This window comes from Chaetodon trifascialis, chromosome 3, assembly GCF_039877785.1.
Source record: "Chaetodon trifascialis isolate fChaTrf1 chromosome 3, fChaTrf1.hap1, whole genome shotgun sequence".
NCBI lineage: Eukaryota > Metazoa > Chordata > Actinopteri > Chaetodontiformes > Chaetodontidae > Chaetodon > Chaetodon trifascialis.
The window spans coordinates 8,656,650-8,669,420 of record NC_092058.1 but is presented as its reverse complement, the minus strand read 5'-3'; the positions used below and the strand labels follow the sequence as shown (position 1 = coordinate 8,669,420).

The window sequence follows — 12,771 nt, the reverse complement described above, 5'->3', positions numbered from 1 at the left end:
GTAAAGTTTCGTCAGTCACTATGAAAGATTATTCTCAGTCAGCACACTCCCACAACATGTGTTTCAAATATGCTGCATAAATGAGTGTGGTTGTCATCAAGATAATGTTAATTTTAATGAATTTCAAGACATTCAAGGTGGGGTTTTTTAACCTGTAACTTGCAATTTTTGCTTTTATTTCACGAGCCTTGTCTGTCCCTTGCATTACAAGCCTAAGGTAAGATTGCCATCAGCTTTATCAATCTGCTGCTTTTGGCTGAGCCGGATTTCTGTGGATTAAAAGTAATGGGTTTGATTCACCGGAAATCCTTAAATCAGCTTCAGTATTCACAGTCTTTCATGTTTGCACCAACGCACAAGCATTCACACATCTGTCAACACATACTCAGAAGACTACCTTTAACACAGTCAGCATGTAGAGAGAGTAGATGACCTCTGTATTTGTCAGTTTTTTTCTGGGAGCCAGCAGCTGCTGTAGAAGGATTAGGCGATTAGAAAGACAACGCTCTGAGATTGGCCAGCGAGCCTCATCAGATAAAACATGTTTAGAGCAAACAGAAGCCCGGCTCTGCTGTGTCGGGACATCACCAGACCACTTTGATCTCCTCGCTCTCCCTGTCGAGGCCACAGGAATCTCCCTCACATCTTCAGATGCCTGTCTGTCCAATCAAAGCCTTGTCAGATGTGGGGGCTCATTTCTCAGGGCTGCCCTGACTATTCTCAGATTAATTACTTGACAACTCCTCTGAGGGCCAAGAGGTTCTGCCAGCCCTGCAGGTGTCAGCACTTAACAAATCCCTGACACCGTACACATGTAGTAGACTCTCAGCTCTGCTGAACAATAAATTATGTTGCTAAGTTATGTAACAATATCCCATCAGCTGGGGGCTAACAAGGACACATTCTGAGCTTTCAAAAGTTTTACGCTATTGCTCAGAATTGATTTCTGCCCTTCTCTTTTCCTTTGTCCCTCCATCAGGTTTCCTGCTCGTATTCAATAAAAACAGTCAGAGTAGTGTGCTTTCATATTGCAAAATCAGCCTTTCGCAAGGGACGGAGCTATGATTAGATTTGTTTGTGAAGGACAAATTCCAAAAAAGCGGGTCGATTCAATAAGGAGAGTTAACACAGTGGGTGTACACTTGTTATTCAATTTGGCGTCACCAGGTGGACTGATGGACAGCTGATGGAATCCACCCAGCCTCCCCTGAATAACATCCATTATCATCCCCAGCCTACTGTAAATGTGCCATGAGGAGAACAGAGCTAAATTCATACAGCTGCCATGAAATTTCAATGAGCCCGTCCTAACACAGTTCTATACAAATAAACTGATAATTATATCCTTTAGTGTTTGTGCATGCGTGTATGTTTGTATTTGTCCTCAGGCTTGCCGTAGGAGGATATTAGACAGTTCTTTGAGCAGAGCATGATCAGATTTACAGTGGCGAGAGAGAGAGAGAATAAGACACATGGGAAATCTAGTCGAGCTGAACTCATCAACAGAAGTGCTCGAGCATTGTGCTAACAAACTGCATTCTCAAATTGTTTCAGTATAGCTCCGCAGCAACACTGTGTGCACATCAGCCTCGCATTATGTTTATGGAAGTCATTTTGATGTTTGCATATTTCATTCACAAAATGGCTGAGACAGAAAACCAAAATGCATTATTCATGACAATGTAGCTTCAATTAGATTTATTGCAGCCATCATCAAGTAAAGATTTGACTTCGGAGGGCTATTTTGGGCTGATTAACTATAAACTCTACACATATAAAAATGTCTAAACCAAGCCAAGCCTGTGTTTGTGTGAAGCCAACGCAAACCTGTTGTGAACGTCATCATTTTGGGGATGAAATTGGAGGCTTAGATGCATCTAACACGAATGCCGACTGAGCGTTTCTGCCTGAGGTTTTTGACAGATGAAGAAAGCCCATGTACTGCATTATTTAAGTATAAGTGCCTTCTCTCACTCAAAATATTTTTTGATTTCAGCCACTGAGGGAATTCAGAGGGAGAATATTACAGATGCTGTTTCATTTTAAAACTTTTGACGCTCCTCTAGCCGCACACTTGGAGATGAGTAGCAAGGAAGCGCCTTTTAAGCTTCCTGAGAATTTTTGTTGTTTAGCTTTGCGTCTTTTGTGTCCAGCTGAAGTTTAACTGTGTCCAGGCCTTTTGTGTCTTTGGCCGCTGGATGCTGGTAAATGCCGCATGCCCTTGTCAATGTTTGGAGGTGCTCAGACAGGCCATAATGATCTGGCAGGAGTCCAAGACACCACAGCACACAAGGAGACGAGACTCTGCTACTGATACTGTAGGCTGGAAGTGGTTGTCCTCTCGCTTTATCTATAAGAACCCAAGCTCCTTGAGCCGCTCACCGCTGTGCAGTTTAACCTCTGCGCGTCCTAAAGTCAGGGACTGAAAACTGGTTCTGAACCGGAACAGGTCACACATTGATAAGCCCTGAGGATTTAAGAAACATGCTTTTTGATGCATTTCACCTCACATCCTGAGAGCGTCAGGAAGGCTGGCTCCAGCATTCGAAAATGTGATACTTAATGTAATGTCATCAGAATAAGACTTTATTTTTTTTTTTTATATATATTTATGTGGCTTAATGGAGAAGACAAATAGTGTTAAAGAGGAGTCTCTATGTCGTCTAGCATGTCAGAGCTACACTACGTTTGGACTCCCCATCACTGCGAGTGGAGACTTCGAGAAGTTATTGCGCCTGGCCAAGAAATATTTGGCACATAACCACAACTGGTCATTTTACACTTTTTTTGTATGGCTCAAACAAACAAGATTTAACATGTTAATGAGTGGGGCAGAGCCAGGCTAGCTCTTTCCCTCTGTTTCCAGTTGTGATGCTAAGCTAAGCTAACCAGCTGCTGGCTATAGCATCATATTTGCCTCAGGGACATGAGAGTGGCGTTGATCTTGTCATCTAATTGTCCAAGAGAATGTGAATAAGCTTACTTCCCAAAAGTATTCCTCTAAGTACAAAGGTGTGTTTTTTATTGAACCTGCTGTACTGGTATTTTTTCTTACTTAAATAATTATTGATAAACGGTACCAGATAAGAACCAAAATCAATGGGCTGAATGAAATTCTATCAATCAAGTCCTAGCACATTCTGTTTATTTAGCTTCACTGTGTGCTGTACTTTATTATGTAGTGTGAGATTTAGTGGATGGTAGTACAGTGTAGTCTAATTTAGCATCATCTCAGATGCATTGGCTTACGCACCATAGCCCACTAAATCCTTCTCATAGCTTGACTAAGTTGATTAGAGAACTTACAGATTTGCCAAAAAATCCGACATGAGTTCTTTCTTCTTCTCTTCCTTTTTGTGATTCGGCTCACATCCGTTTACTCCTTGTATCTCTTTAAGGCCGGCGCCCTCCCTTTCGCACCCTCCCCCCCTTCTGATGACACAAGGTCACCAGAGGTCAGCGAGCCCTGCTCAGAAACATAATTGAATTTCTTTTGACCATGGCCTGTCATCATTAAAAGTATGTGGAGTGTGTGAGTTTCTCTACTTCATTAGCAGACTCTTGAGTAGAGTGGAGCAGGTTAATATGACCTTAGTATGGCTCCGTTCAGTAAAACATTACTCAACAACAACTGTCCCGTTCATGCTCCTGTTTAGAGCCCGGCTACAAGTTCATGACATTTGAATGAGGCTCCAGTCGAACCCTTGAAAATGTAAATTTAGCCTTTCTGTTTCAAAAACCCTTTTGAAAACTGTTCTCTTAAAGGTGATTAATTGGTAGGAGTACTCCTCTGAGGAAAACGTGATGTACAAACAAAATTACACACACACACACACACACACACACACACACACACACACACACACACACACACACACACACACACACACACACACACACAAGTAGGCTCGCGCATGAATGTCGGCTCACACGCATGTAATCAGTCACAACAAGTACAACTATAGGAAAATGTGTGACTCATGTATCTGCATTTAGTCATAAAGCCTCTTATTTGTCAATACCCTTGTCGAACTCTCCCTTTCTTCTCTCTCTCTCTCTCTCTCTCTCTCTCTCTCTCTCTCTCTCGCTGTCTGTGTCTCTCTATCGTACATCCTGCCAAACCCACGGCAGTCGTTTAGTAGTAGCTACACGATTTATTTTTTATTGTCAACGACTCTGCCTGTTGACTACAATGCCCGTAGGCTCAAACACTACATGTATTTTTACACTCTCACACATACAGGTGCTCAGAAGAAGTGTCCCAATTTTAGTATCATTGTAGTATTACAATACATGCATCTTCTACGGCCTCTACCCCCCATTCTGTAGCCAAAGAGTTACTTTTGGCAGGGGCTGATTGTTGTAGGGGTTTGGGCTAATCCAATAACAGGACCCTGTTTGTTGACAAGACACTGTCAGCAAGCCATACTGCTTAAGAAATAAGAAAGCCCTCCGATGCTTGATTGAGTCAGCAGTACACGCACAGAATAGTGCCCACAGAAAATGTGAATTGCAGTAATTAGACTTTCTGCTGCCTTGAATTGAACCAAATAAGAAGAAAACACTTTGCAGGATTTGGTTTTGTCTCCAGAAACCTTTGGTATATCAGTGAAATGAACCGCTCTTGCAGCGATGCGCATCTCAACCTCTGACCGATGAATTTCCCGCTTTAGATAATAAAGTTCATTTTATTTGAAGCACTCTGTAAACTCGTCACGTTCACCTCAGATCTGTTTGATTGAGTCTGTGCTGTTTCTAAATCTGTGGCTGGGGAAAAAAAATTGTAAGTGCATTGAGTGTTGAAGTTGAAATAACTTTTTCTTGCATTCTGCAGTTTTCAGAAATTTCTCTGTTACAACTTCATCGAGTCTTATCGATACGTTTCTTGATTTTGAAAAGTGTTTTGGTTTGTTCTTTCTCTCTCTATTGGGCCAGCAGCTCCCTCTGCCCTGGAGCTTCAGTGCTTGCTTGCCATCTTCCTCGTTCATTCTTACTTCTGATTGCCTTGCGACACAATATATTCTTGTCATCAAATGCATCTTTGTATATAAATGGTGCAAAAGAAAACAACAATTTTGATTTCAATGCATTTTGAGATCCAACACCTGCTTACAATCTTTTGTAATCTTGCAGATTGTGTTGCATAGCCATTATTGTGGTGTTTCTGAAAATGATGAGAACATAGAGAGTGAACGGCAGCTCCTTTTTAAACACCCAGCAGACTGCTGTAAATGCGGTATTGACTGGCAGATGAATGCAATAGACCAGTTCCTTGAAGTGGTTGGCAAACATCCTGAAGTAAACACATTCTTTGTCATCATCTGCCCAACAAGAGCATGCTCTCATTTGTCCCTTGTTCTGCTTAGGTGATGCAACAACCAGCTTCCCTCTCTCCTCTCCCTTCTTCTTCTTCTTCTCACCAGATTTCCCTCTTCTTCAAACTATCTGTTGTGAGCTGATTGTAAACTAGCACCACAAAAGTGATATAGACAGCTGAGTCATCATGTAGCTGATCAACAACTGATCATATGATAGATGTTTTATGTGATTCTCTAGCATTATGTGTAAAATGCTTTTTGACCTGTTGATTTAGAAAATGCAAATTCACACATTCATCATAAAGGAGCCCTATTTCATGGCCAGTGTTGCCAAACAAGACGTTAAATTGCCCAACAATGTAAAACAACAACTTACTCAAATTTACAACTGGCTTTTTGCCTGCCTTGTTTCCCTCTTGCTCAAAACATGAGCTGAGATTTGGCAGGGTGTTAGCTACAGTCAGCTGGTTTGGTTGGGTGCAAAATAAGTTTTCATCCAGCCAGCTCGCATGGAACAGTTCTGTCAGTGTGTGCCTTGCACAGTCAACGTGTGGTGTCCAGGCTGGGATGTTTAAATTCACCTCACTCTCTCACCTCTCTTTGGGGGAAATTTGACCCTACAGGTGGATGCTGGATTGGATGTGGGCTGATTTAAATGCTCTTTGTAAGCGATGTGATGATGTCAGTGATGATGCAGTGCTGTGGTGCAGCTGTAGCATCTTAGGCAGATCAGTGGAGTGAGCTGAGCACGGAGAGCTTAAATAGATCACCTGATTTCAAAGAGTGTGTTGGATTTGTGTTGCAGAAAGTGTCCAGTCGGTGATTTGTTAATTTTTAACATGGGGGATGGCCCTGGGGGAGGGATGGGGGTGATCCTCATGGGTCTCACCCAGCACAGATGTATCTCTCTATGATCCTCCTGCTCTTCCAGTATGGGACTGAGGGAAAAAGTTCCATATGCCTCTGCTGCTTCAGCACCACGGACAGCGCCATGGGCTTAATAATACACAGAACTGTGAGGCCACTGATATTTCAGGGCCACGGATTCTAACATGCAAAAACCTCCAACAGATAAGGCGTCAATGAGTCAGATAAACTAGACTAGAACATATTCAGCTCAACAACCCCTCTGCCCCTGCCATCTCTCTGCTACTGGGGGATTAATCAAGGTGGGTGGCACTCCCCCTCAAACTGACTACTGAGCATGTCACATATGAGTGTTTCAGCTCTACTTGAGCTGTCTGTCATACGTGGCTGGCAGGTTTTCCTCAATTGCTGTCTGATCAAGTGGCTTGTTCATCATTTGTCAACCAAGTTTAACAGTCTCACAGGCTGCTTGCAGTTTCCAGACCTAAATATTGGCACTGTTGTCACATTAGTCAGCCATGTCACCAATTAAATTATTAGTGTGACCGCCCGTACCGCTAGTTTAAAAAATAGGGACACACGGGAAACATGATAGTGCAAATCTGTTTTACCCGAGCATCCTTAATTTACTCAGGCTTTAATTTTTTCTTTAGCATGGACCACATACACAGCAAGCTAGATGGCAATGCTCATGCTGACATGGACATTTTATATAAATACTTAAAACTCAACAGAAAATCGATCCAACATAAAGCAGCATAGGTAAAAGCTGAAATAGCTGAGCTTAAATAGCTTTAACAGCTTAAATCGTTGAGTAGACATTAAACTGGGTTGTTGTCCTAATGCAGCTCAACAGAAGCTTGGTATCCACAGCACGAATGAGCTCACCATTTACTCAGGGCTGCCTAGCGCTGTCCAACCATTTACTCGTCTTCCATACATCCAAATGACAGCAGTAAGAACTAATCATTGTGGAGTAAATGGCTTGCCAACGGTGACTGCTGCAGGGCAGGACTCTCATTTACCCTGGATGTCTATTATGGATCAGTACTATGTCTACATACATCAGCTGGTGTCTTAAAGCAGAAATGCATTTGTGGTTTACAGAGTTTTCCAGTACAGTACCCCTGCTCACCTCAGCTGGGGGCCCATTATTGCAGCAAACGGTGTACTTGTGTTTTAATAATGAACAGTAAAACTAACCAGAAACTACATAGTATATAGTATAAACTACACCAAGCAATGATGAGTGTTCAGGCCACAGTTGAACCAACTGAGTATTTCAGCTATGTGAATGCAAAGGCTGTTCCCTCATGGATATTATAATTTAATTTGTGCATGTCTCTTGTTGTTACAAACAAACTGCTGGCTATGGTGTGAGTACTAATGAACAAAGAGAGAGAAATGTATCTGTACACAAAGCTCAGTGAAGAAATTTATTGCCAAGCTTCAAGGTATTGGTTCTTTGTCGAGGTAATTGTACCTTGACAAAACCAGTTTTGTTTGAGACATTGGTAATAAATTTATTCACTGGAGCCGAGCATGCCATTATATTTTTCCTCCTTCTCTTTTTGTTGAAATGTATTCTGTGCATCAGTGCTACCATGACAAAAACCAAGATTAATTGCTTTCATATCACTGGTGTAGGATCACAACGGCTGGGACACGCATAGAAACACACACACGGAGTGTCTTCATACTACACGCGTTTTTGCACACGGTACACTGTGTACCAGATCAAAATGAATCTGCATGGATCAAAATGAGACCGGTCTAATTGACAGTGAGGCTCTGTGCTGTGCCGACAGCATACAGCGTGCAGAGTCCTCTCAGTTGGAAGCAAACATCTCTGCACTCTAAAGTGTGGAGTACAAGAAGAAATGAAAAGATAAAGAACAATGCCTTGTTCTGTTAGCTGCTTATGCAGAGAGAGCAGAGAGGCAGATCGGTGTGTGCATATACAAAACCAACGGTTGCTGATGCACCCTGTCATACAGTGTGTCTTTCTGTGTCTGTGCGTGTCTGAGTGCATGGCTCTCCATGTTTATCATAACTGCATACAGATGATGTTGATAGGGCTTGTTCACCACTTGAAGGAAACAGAGGCTCTATTTGCATCTGACATTAAAGTAGAGAGCGAGCGTGTCGGCTTATTACAAAGCTGACAGGAGGAAACGCTGATGCATAATGCACCTCTGTGGACAGAAAACATCAGAGCAGTGAGGCTACCGCCTGCTCACTCTTCTAACAGCATCAATTCCACTTCCCCAATCACCTCTGTGTCTGACAGCCACGCTGAAAAGAGGGAGGCTGGGAGGGAGGGGAGAAATAGATATACAAGAAATCACACTACTGCTTGAATATGCAATCAGTTTGGCAGCTACAGTGACTGAGCAGCATCATCTGAGCAAGGGAGAGTCAGTGTTTTTTTTTTTGTATCTGTGAGTGGGAGAGATCGAGATCAGGAGAGAGGAAGGCAAGAAAGAGACAGAGAGAAGGAAAGAGGGAAAAAGGAGAGAGCAAATGTGCAGCTTTGAGGCGTTCCATCATCTACCAAACTCCTGCAGCTTCCCTCCTCCCCCATCCCCCCCCCTCCTGAAGAGAGAGAGAGAGCAACAGAGAGAGGAAGAGTGAGAGAGAGAGAGAGAGAGAGAGAGAGAGAGAGGGAGCAACAGAGAGAGAGTGAGAGAGTCACGCTTACAAGCCAGCGGAGAAGAGACGTCAAGAGGAGGATCTACAAAGGGGAGAAAAAAATCCTTCTCTCTCTCCTGCTGCCTCTCTTCGTGCATCCTACGGGCAGCGAGGAGCGAAGAGGAGCGAAGAGCATCCGGCTGGCATATTTTCTACGCTGCTTCCCCCCAATTTCTGTGGCTGTATAGCTGTGGGTGGAGCGCAGGGAGAGCCGCCGAGAGCTCGATCGGTGACATCGCTCCGCAGCCGAAGAAGAGTGCCGTAGAGGAGCCGGGATGCTTAACAACCTGACCGACACAGAGGAGGGGGACGGGGGAGCGCAGAGCCAGGGTGAGTGATGGGATGTGTCATGCAGTCACACACACACACACACACACACACACACACACACACACACACACACACACACACACACGAGCAGATATGCATATACAGTGACACACAGATACTGTACATCTGCCCACGCAAATGCATGGAAACGCATAGAGGGGAGTTAATATATGTAGTACAGAAATGCCTCGCTCAACAACAGCATGCACAATTTAGGTTTACACGCGTATCCTGATCAGAGTGAGCGGTCATTGGAAGGGGGGGGGGTCTGTGTGTGTCTGTGCGTGCGTGCATGCGTGCATGCATGTGAGTGTTACAGCATTGTACGGTGGTCGGCCTGCCTGGCTCCTCTGCTGCTGCTCTTACTGCAAGGCTGTTGTGACAGGAATAGTAATGGGCTCACGCCATACGATGGATGGCGAGTGTAAGGGCATTACAGCTTTGTCCAGCACACACACACACACACACACACACACACACACACACACACACACACTTTTACCAACACACATACATACACACGCATACAAACAGAGACATACAATCAAACATAGTACATGCACTCACAGTACTGAGTGTTTTTCTGGTGCAGCCGTCCAATTCACTCTTCATGGCAACATAAATACTCCCACCACATATGGTGCTCTGTGGACAGGCAGTATGGGCTTGTGTACACAAACACACACACACACACACACACACACACACACACACACACACACACACACACACACACACTCACTCTCACAGCCACTCACAATTACAGATACAAAGCCACCATTGCTGCTAATCCCTTCGCCCCCAGCTGTCAAAATCAGCCCTCCATCCAATCCCCATCGCTCAGCCCAGTCCTCAGTCTCTGCAGGCTCTCAGGATGAAAACCTGTAGGTTGCTGGTTTGTGCAGAGCACTGTTGTAAGTGCTCTTATACCAGCTGTTCACCAGAGAGCACATACCTTCTCAGGCCCAGACAGAAATTGAACCTATTTTACTAAGTGCTGGTGACAAGCACTGCACATTTCAGAACAGCATTAAGTCATGAATGCAGTGAAAGTCCCTGATAACTTTGGTTTGGCTGCCATTCTCATACCCGTTGGCTCATTCGATTCTGCAGAAGCTGCAAACCGGCAGTATTTCTTTTTCCACTCTGCTATACGTTAAGGATTTCCATATCTCTGCACGCGCCTCTATCTCAAGGCCGAGCTCTATCCCTCATTGCCCTCTTTTTTCCCTTTTGCTCTCTACATTTGTCTAAGCTTTTTTCTCGCTCTTTCATGTCTCCCATTCTGTGTTACGCACAAATCTCCCCGTTGTTGTCAGTCCTGGACTCTCAGGGATGCACTGGAGAGACAGGTTGCGGATGAGAGAACAGTCACTGTGCTGCTTCTCCTACCTGTGAGGGCTTAATGATAAAAATAGACTGGTGCTGGGAACATGAATATTTAACTTAATGCGGGCATCTCTTTTTTTTTCTTTTTTTTGTGGAGGGGGGGATTACAATGGTGCGCTAAGAGCACGGACAGCAGTTGTAAGAGGTTGGTTGGCAGGTTGAAGCGTGACCCCGTTTATAAGTGCAGTGAATTGGAACCATCAAGGGCAGGTTACCAAGCGTGACATAAAGCCACATAACAGCACTCGCAGAAGTGTTAAGCTAATATGATTACTTGAGCATTGCTGTCTTTGTGTGTGCCTCTACCTTTGAGCACAAAGGTGCGTGTGTATGCATCCATGTGTGTGCAGTGTTTTAAAGTTGGCACGCATGTTCAAACTGAGCACATGCTAATGTACCGAGGAGTGTGTGTGATTGGAGCTCATCGCCTCTCCTGCTATACAATGATGTCTGTTTCATTTGTCAGGCTGTCCCCTTTTATCTGCTCCAGGATAATGCTTAACCTATGCATGTAATGTGCATGTGCACAGAGCCATGTTGGACCCTCAGACGGGTGCCCACCACCACTTTCTCCCAACACATTCCTGAATCTCTACCCCCCACCCCCCACCCCCCGTGTCATACTCTCCCTATCTCTCTCTTTTTGTCACTTTGCAGTAGCTGCATCTCTCAGGATAGGACCTCATTCACACACACACACACACACACACACACACACACACACATCCATCCCCTCCATCCCTTTCATCTGAATCACAGCTCTGCTAAGCTAGCTGTGCAACAACCTCAATAACAATGTTTAGTCATCAGTACGATGCAGGCCAGCTCGAGATAGGGAGGGCTTTTCGCCTCTTTACAGTAGGAATGTCAGAGGCTGTCGCTGTCCGCTCTCCTCCGGTGCTGAAAGCAGCTCCCCCCTCTCTCTTGCCTGACTCCAGCAGTACGTATATCCAGGAGCTCAGGGCTGCCTAGTGCTGTCCAAGGTGCTGATTTATAGCCTTCATTACACGGCTGGGTTACAGCCCGGGAGAGGACAACACAACGCATTACATACAGCATCAGAGTGGAAGTGTGTGTGTTTGAAGGGCCATGCTTTTGCACTGTGCACCTTTTTATAAGCATGCAGAGATGAAAGGCATAATTCTCTTGGAAATTTAAAAAAAAAAGCTAGTGAGGAAACCAAAACCAAACCAAAGTGAATGCATGTTGAGGCTCAGCTCGTCTTATATAAATAAGGTGTCCTGTTGCTCTCCCACCATGTTGTTAATTATCTGCAGGTTTCTCTCTGGAGCAGTGGATGGGCAAGGTGTCAGCAGTGCAAGGAGGCAGAGCCTGCTTTTGTGAGAAGATGTAGTGATGCAGGATGATGGATACCAAAATGAGGAGGGGGTGGAAGACTGGTTTCCTGGGCAGGTGTAGAATGATGTTGTGTTTCAGCGGTTTGTTTCTTGTTTTCTAGTGTTTCATTGTAGAGAGTACCATTTTACGTAGTTTCATTTTGTAACACATATACGACAAATAGTGACTCGTGTTCAGCTCTGTCATCATTGCAATGACAAGCCGCAGTGTAAACAGTGTTTTGCTCGGACAGCCAGAGCTCTAGTTGTTTATGGTGGCGTATTAAGAGGAGCTGTTAGTGTTCAACTGCCCGAGTTCTTGTTAGCAAGCAAAAGTAATTTCATGCTACTTCTCCAAATGTTTGTTACTGTCTGCATTTTTTCATTTATGTATTCAGTCGTTCATTAATGTGTCAGTTCAGTTTATTCGCTCCAGTTTAATGAGTGAGTAGTTTTTGTAACGTGTGCATAATTGAATATTGCTCATGTTCTGCCTGGACAGTCTGTGGCTCAGCAGGTCAGCTGACAGCTGATAGCCTGCTCAGTCCAGATAGATCACACTCTGGAGGCTTATTTAGAAAACATTCCAAACATTATTGGCTCTGTGAGATAAAGTACACTTTATCGATCCCATGCAGGGAGATGGAAGTGTCACAGTGCAGATGAGTAACCTTTTTAAAAATACACTATCATATGGAGTATGAGCATCTACTATGCACAACTGAAGCTTGAAAGCAAAAATAAATAGTACGTATATACACTAACATAAATAGTAACTTTAAATTGTATTGAGACAGAAAGTACGTGGAAGTTGCAATAAATATTAAAGTTGCAACTCT

General features: G+C 44.0%; 1 protein-coding gene across 2 annotated transcripts in view; it reads left to right on the top strand.

The window, feature by feature from the left end:
• slc12a5a (solute carrier family 12 member 5a) overlaps positions 1 to 12,771 on the top strand; it is a 152,366-nt gene that overhangs the window by 47,573 nt on the left and 92,022 nt on the right. Inside the window, exon 1 of one of the 2 annotated variants that reach the window (XM_070993841.1) lies at positions 8,790 to 9,206. The exons of the other annotated variant lie outside the window; for it this stretch is intronic. Coding sequence (XP_070849942.1) covers positions 9,152 to 9,206 — 55 coding nt within the window. The 5' untranslated portion in view covers positions 8,790 to 9,151. Of the gene's footprint in view, positions 1 to 8,789; positions 9,207 to 12,771 lie in introns of those variants that run through there. 2 annotated transcript variants of the gene reach the window in all.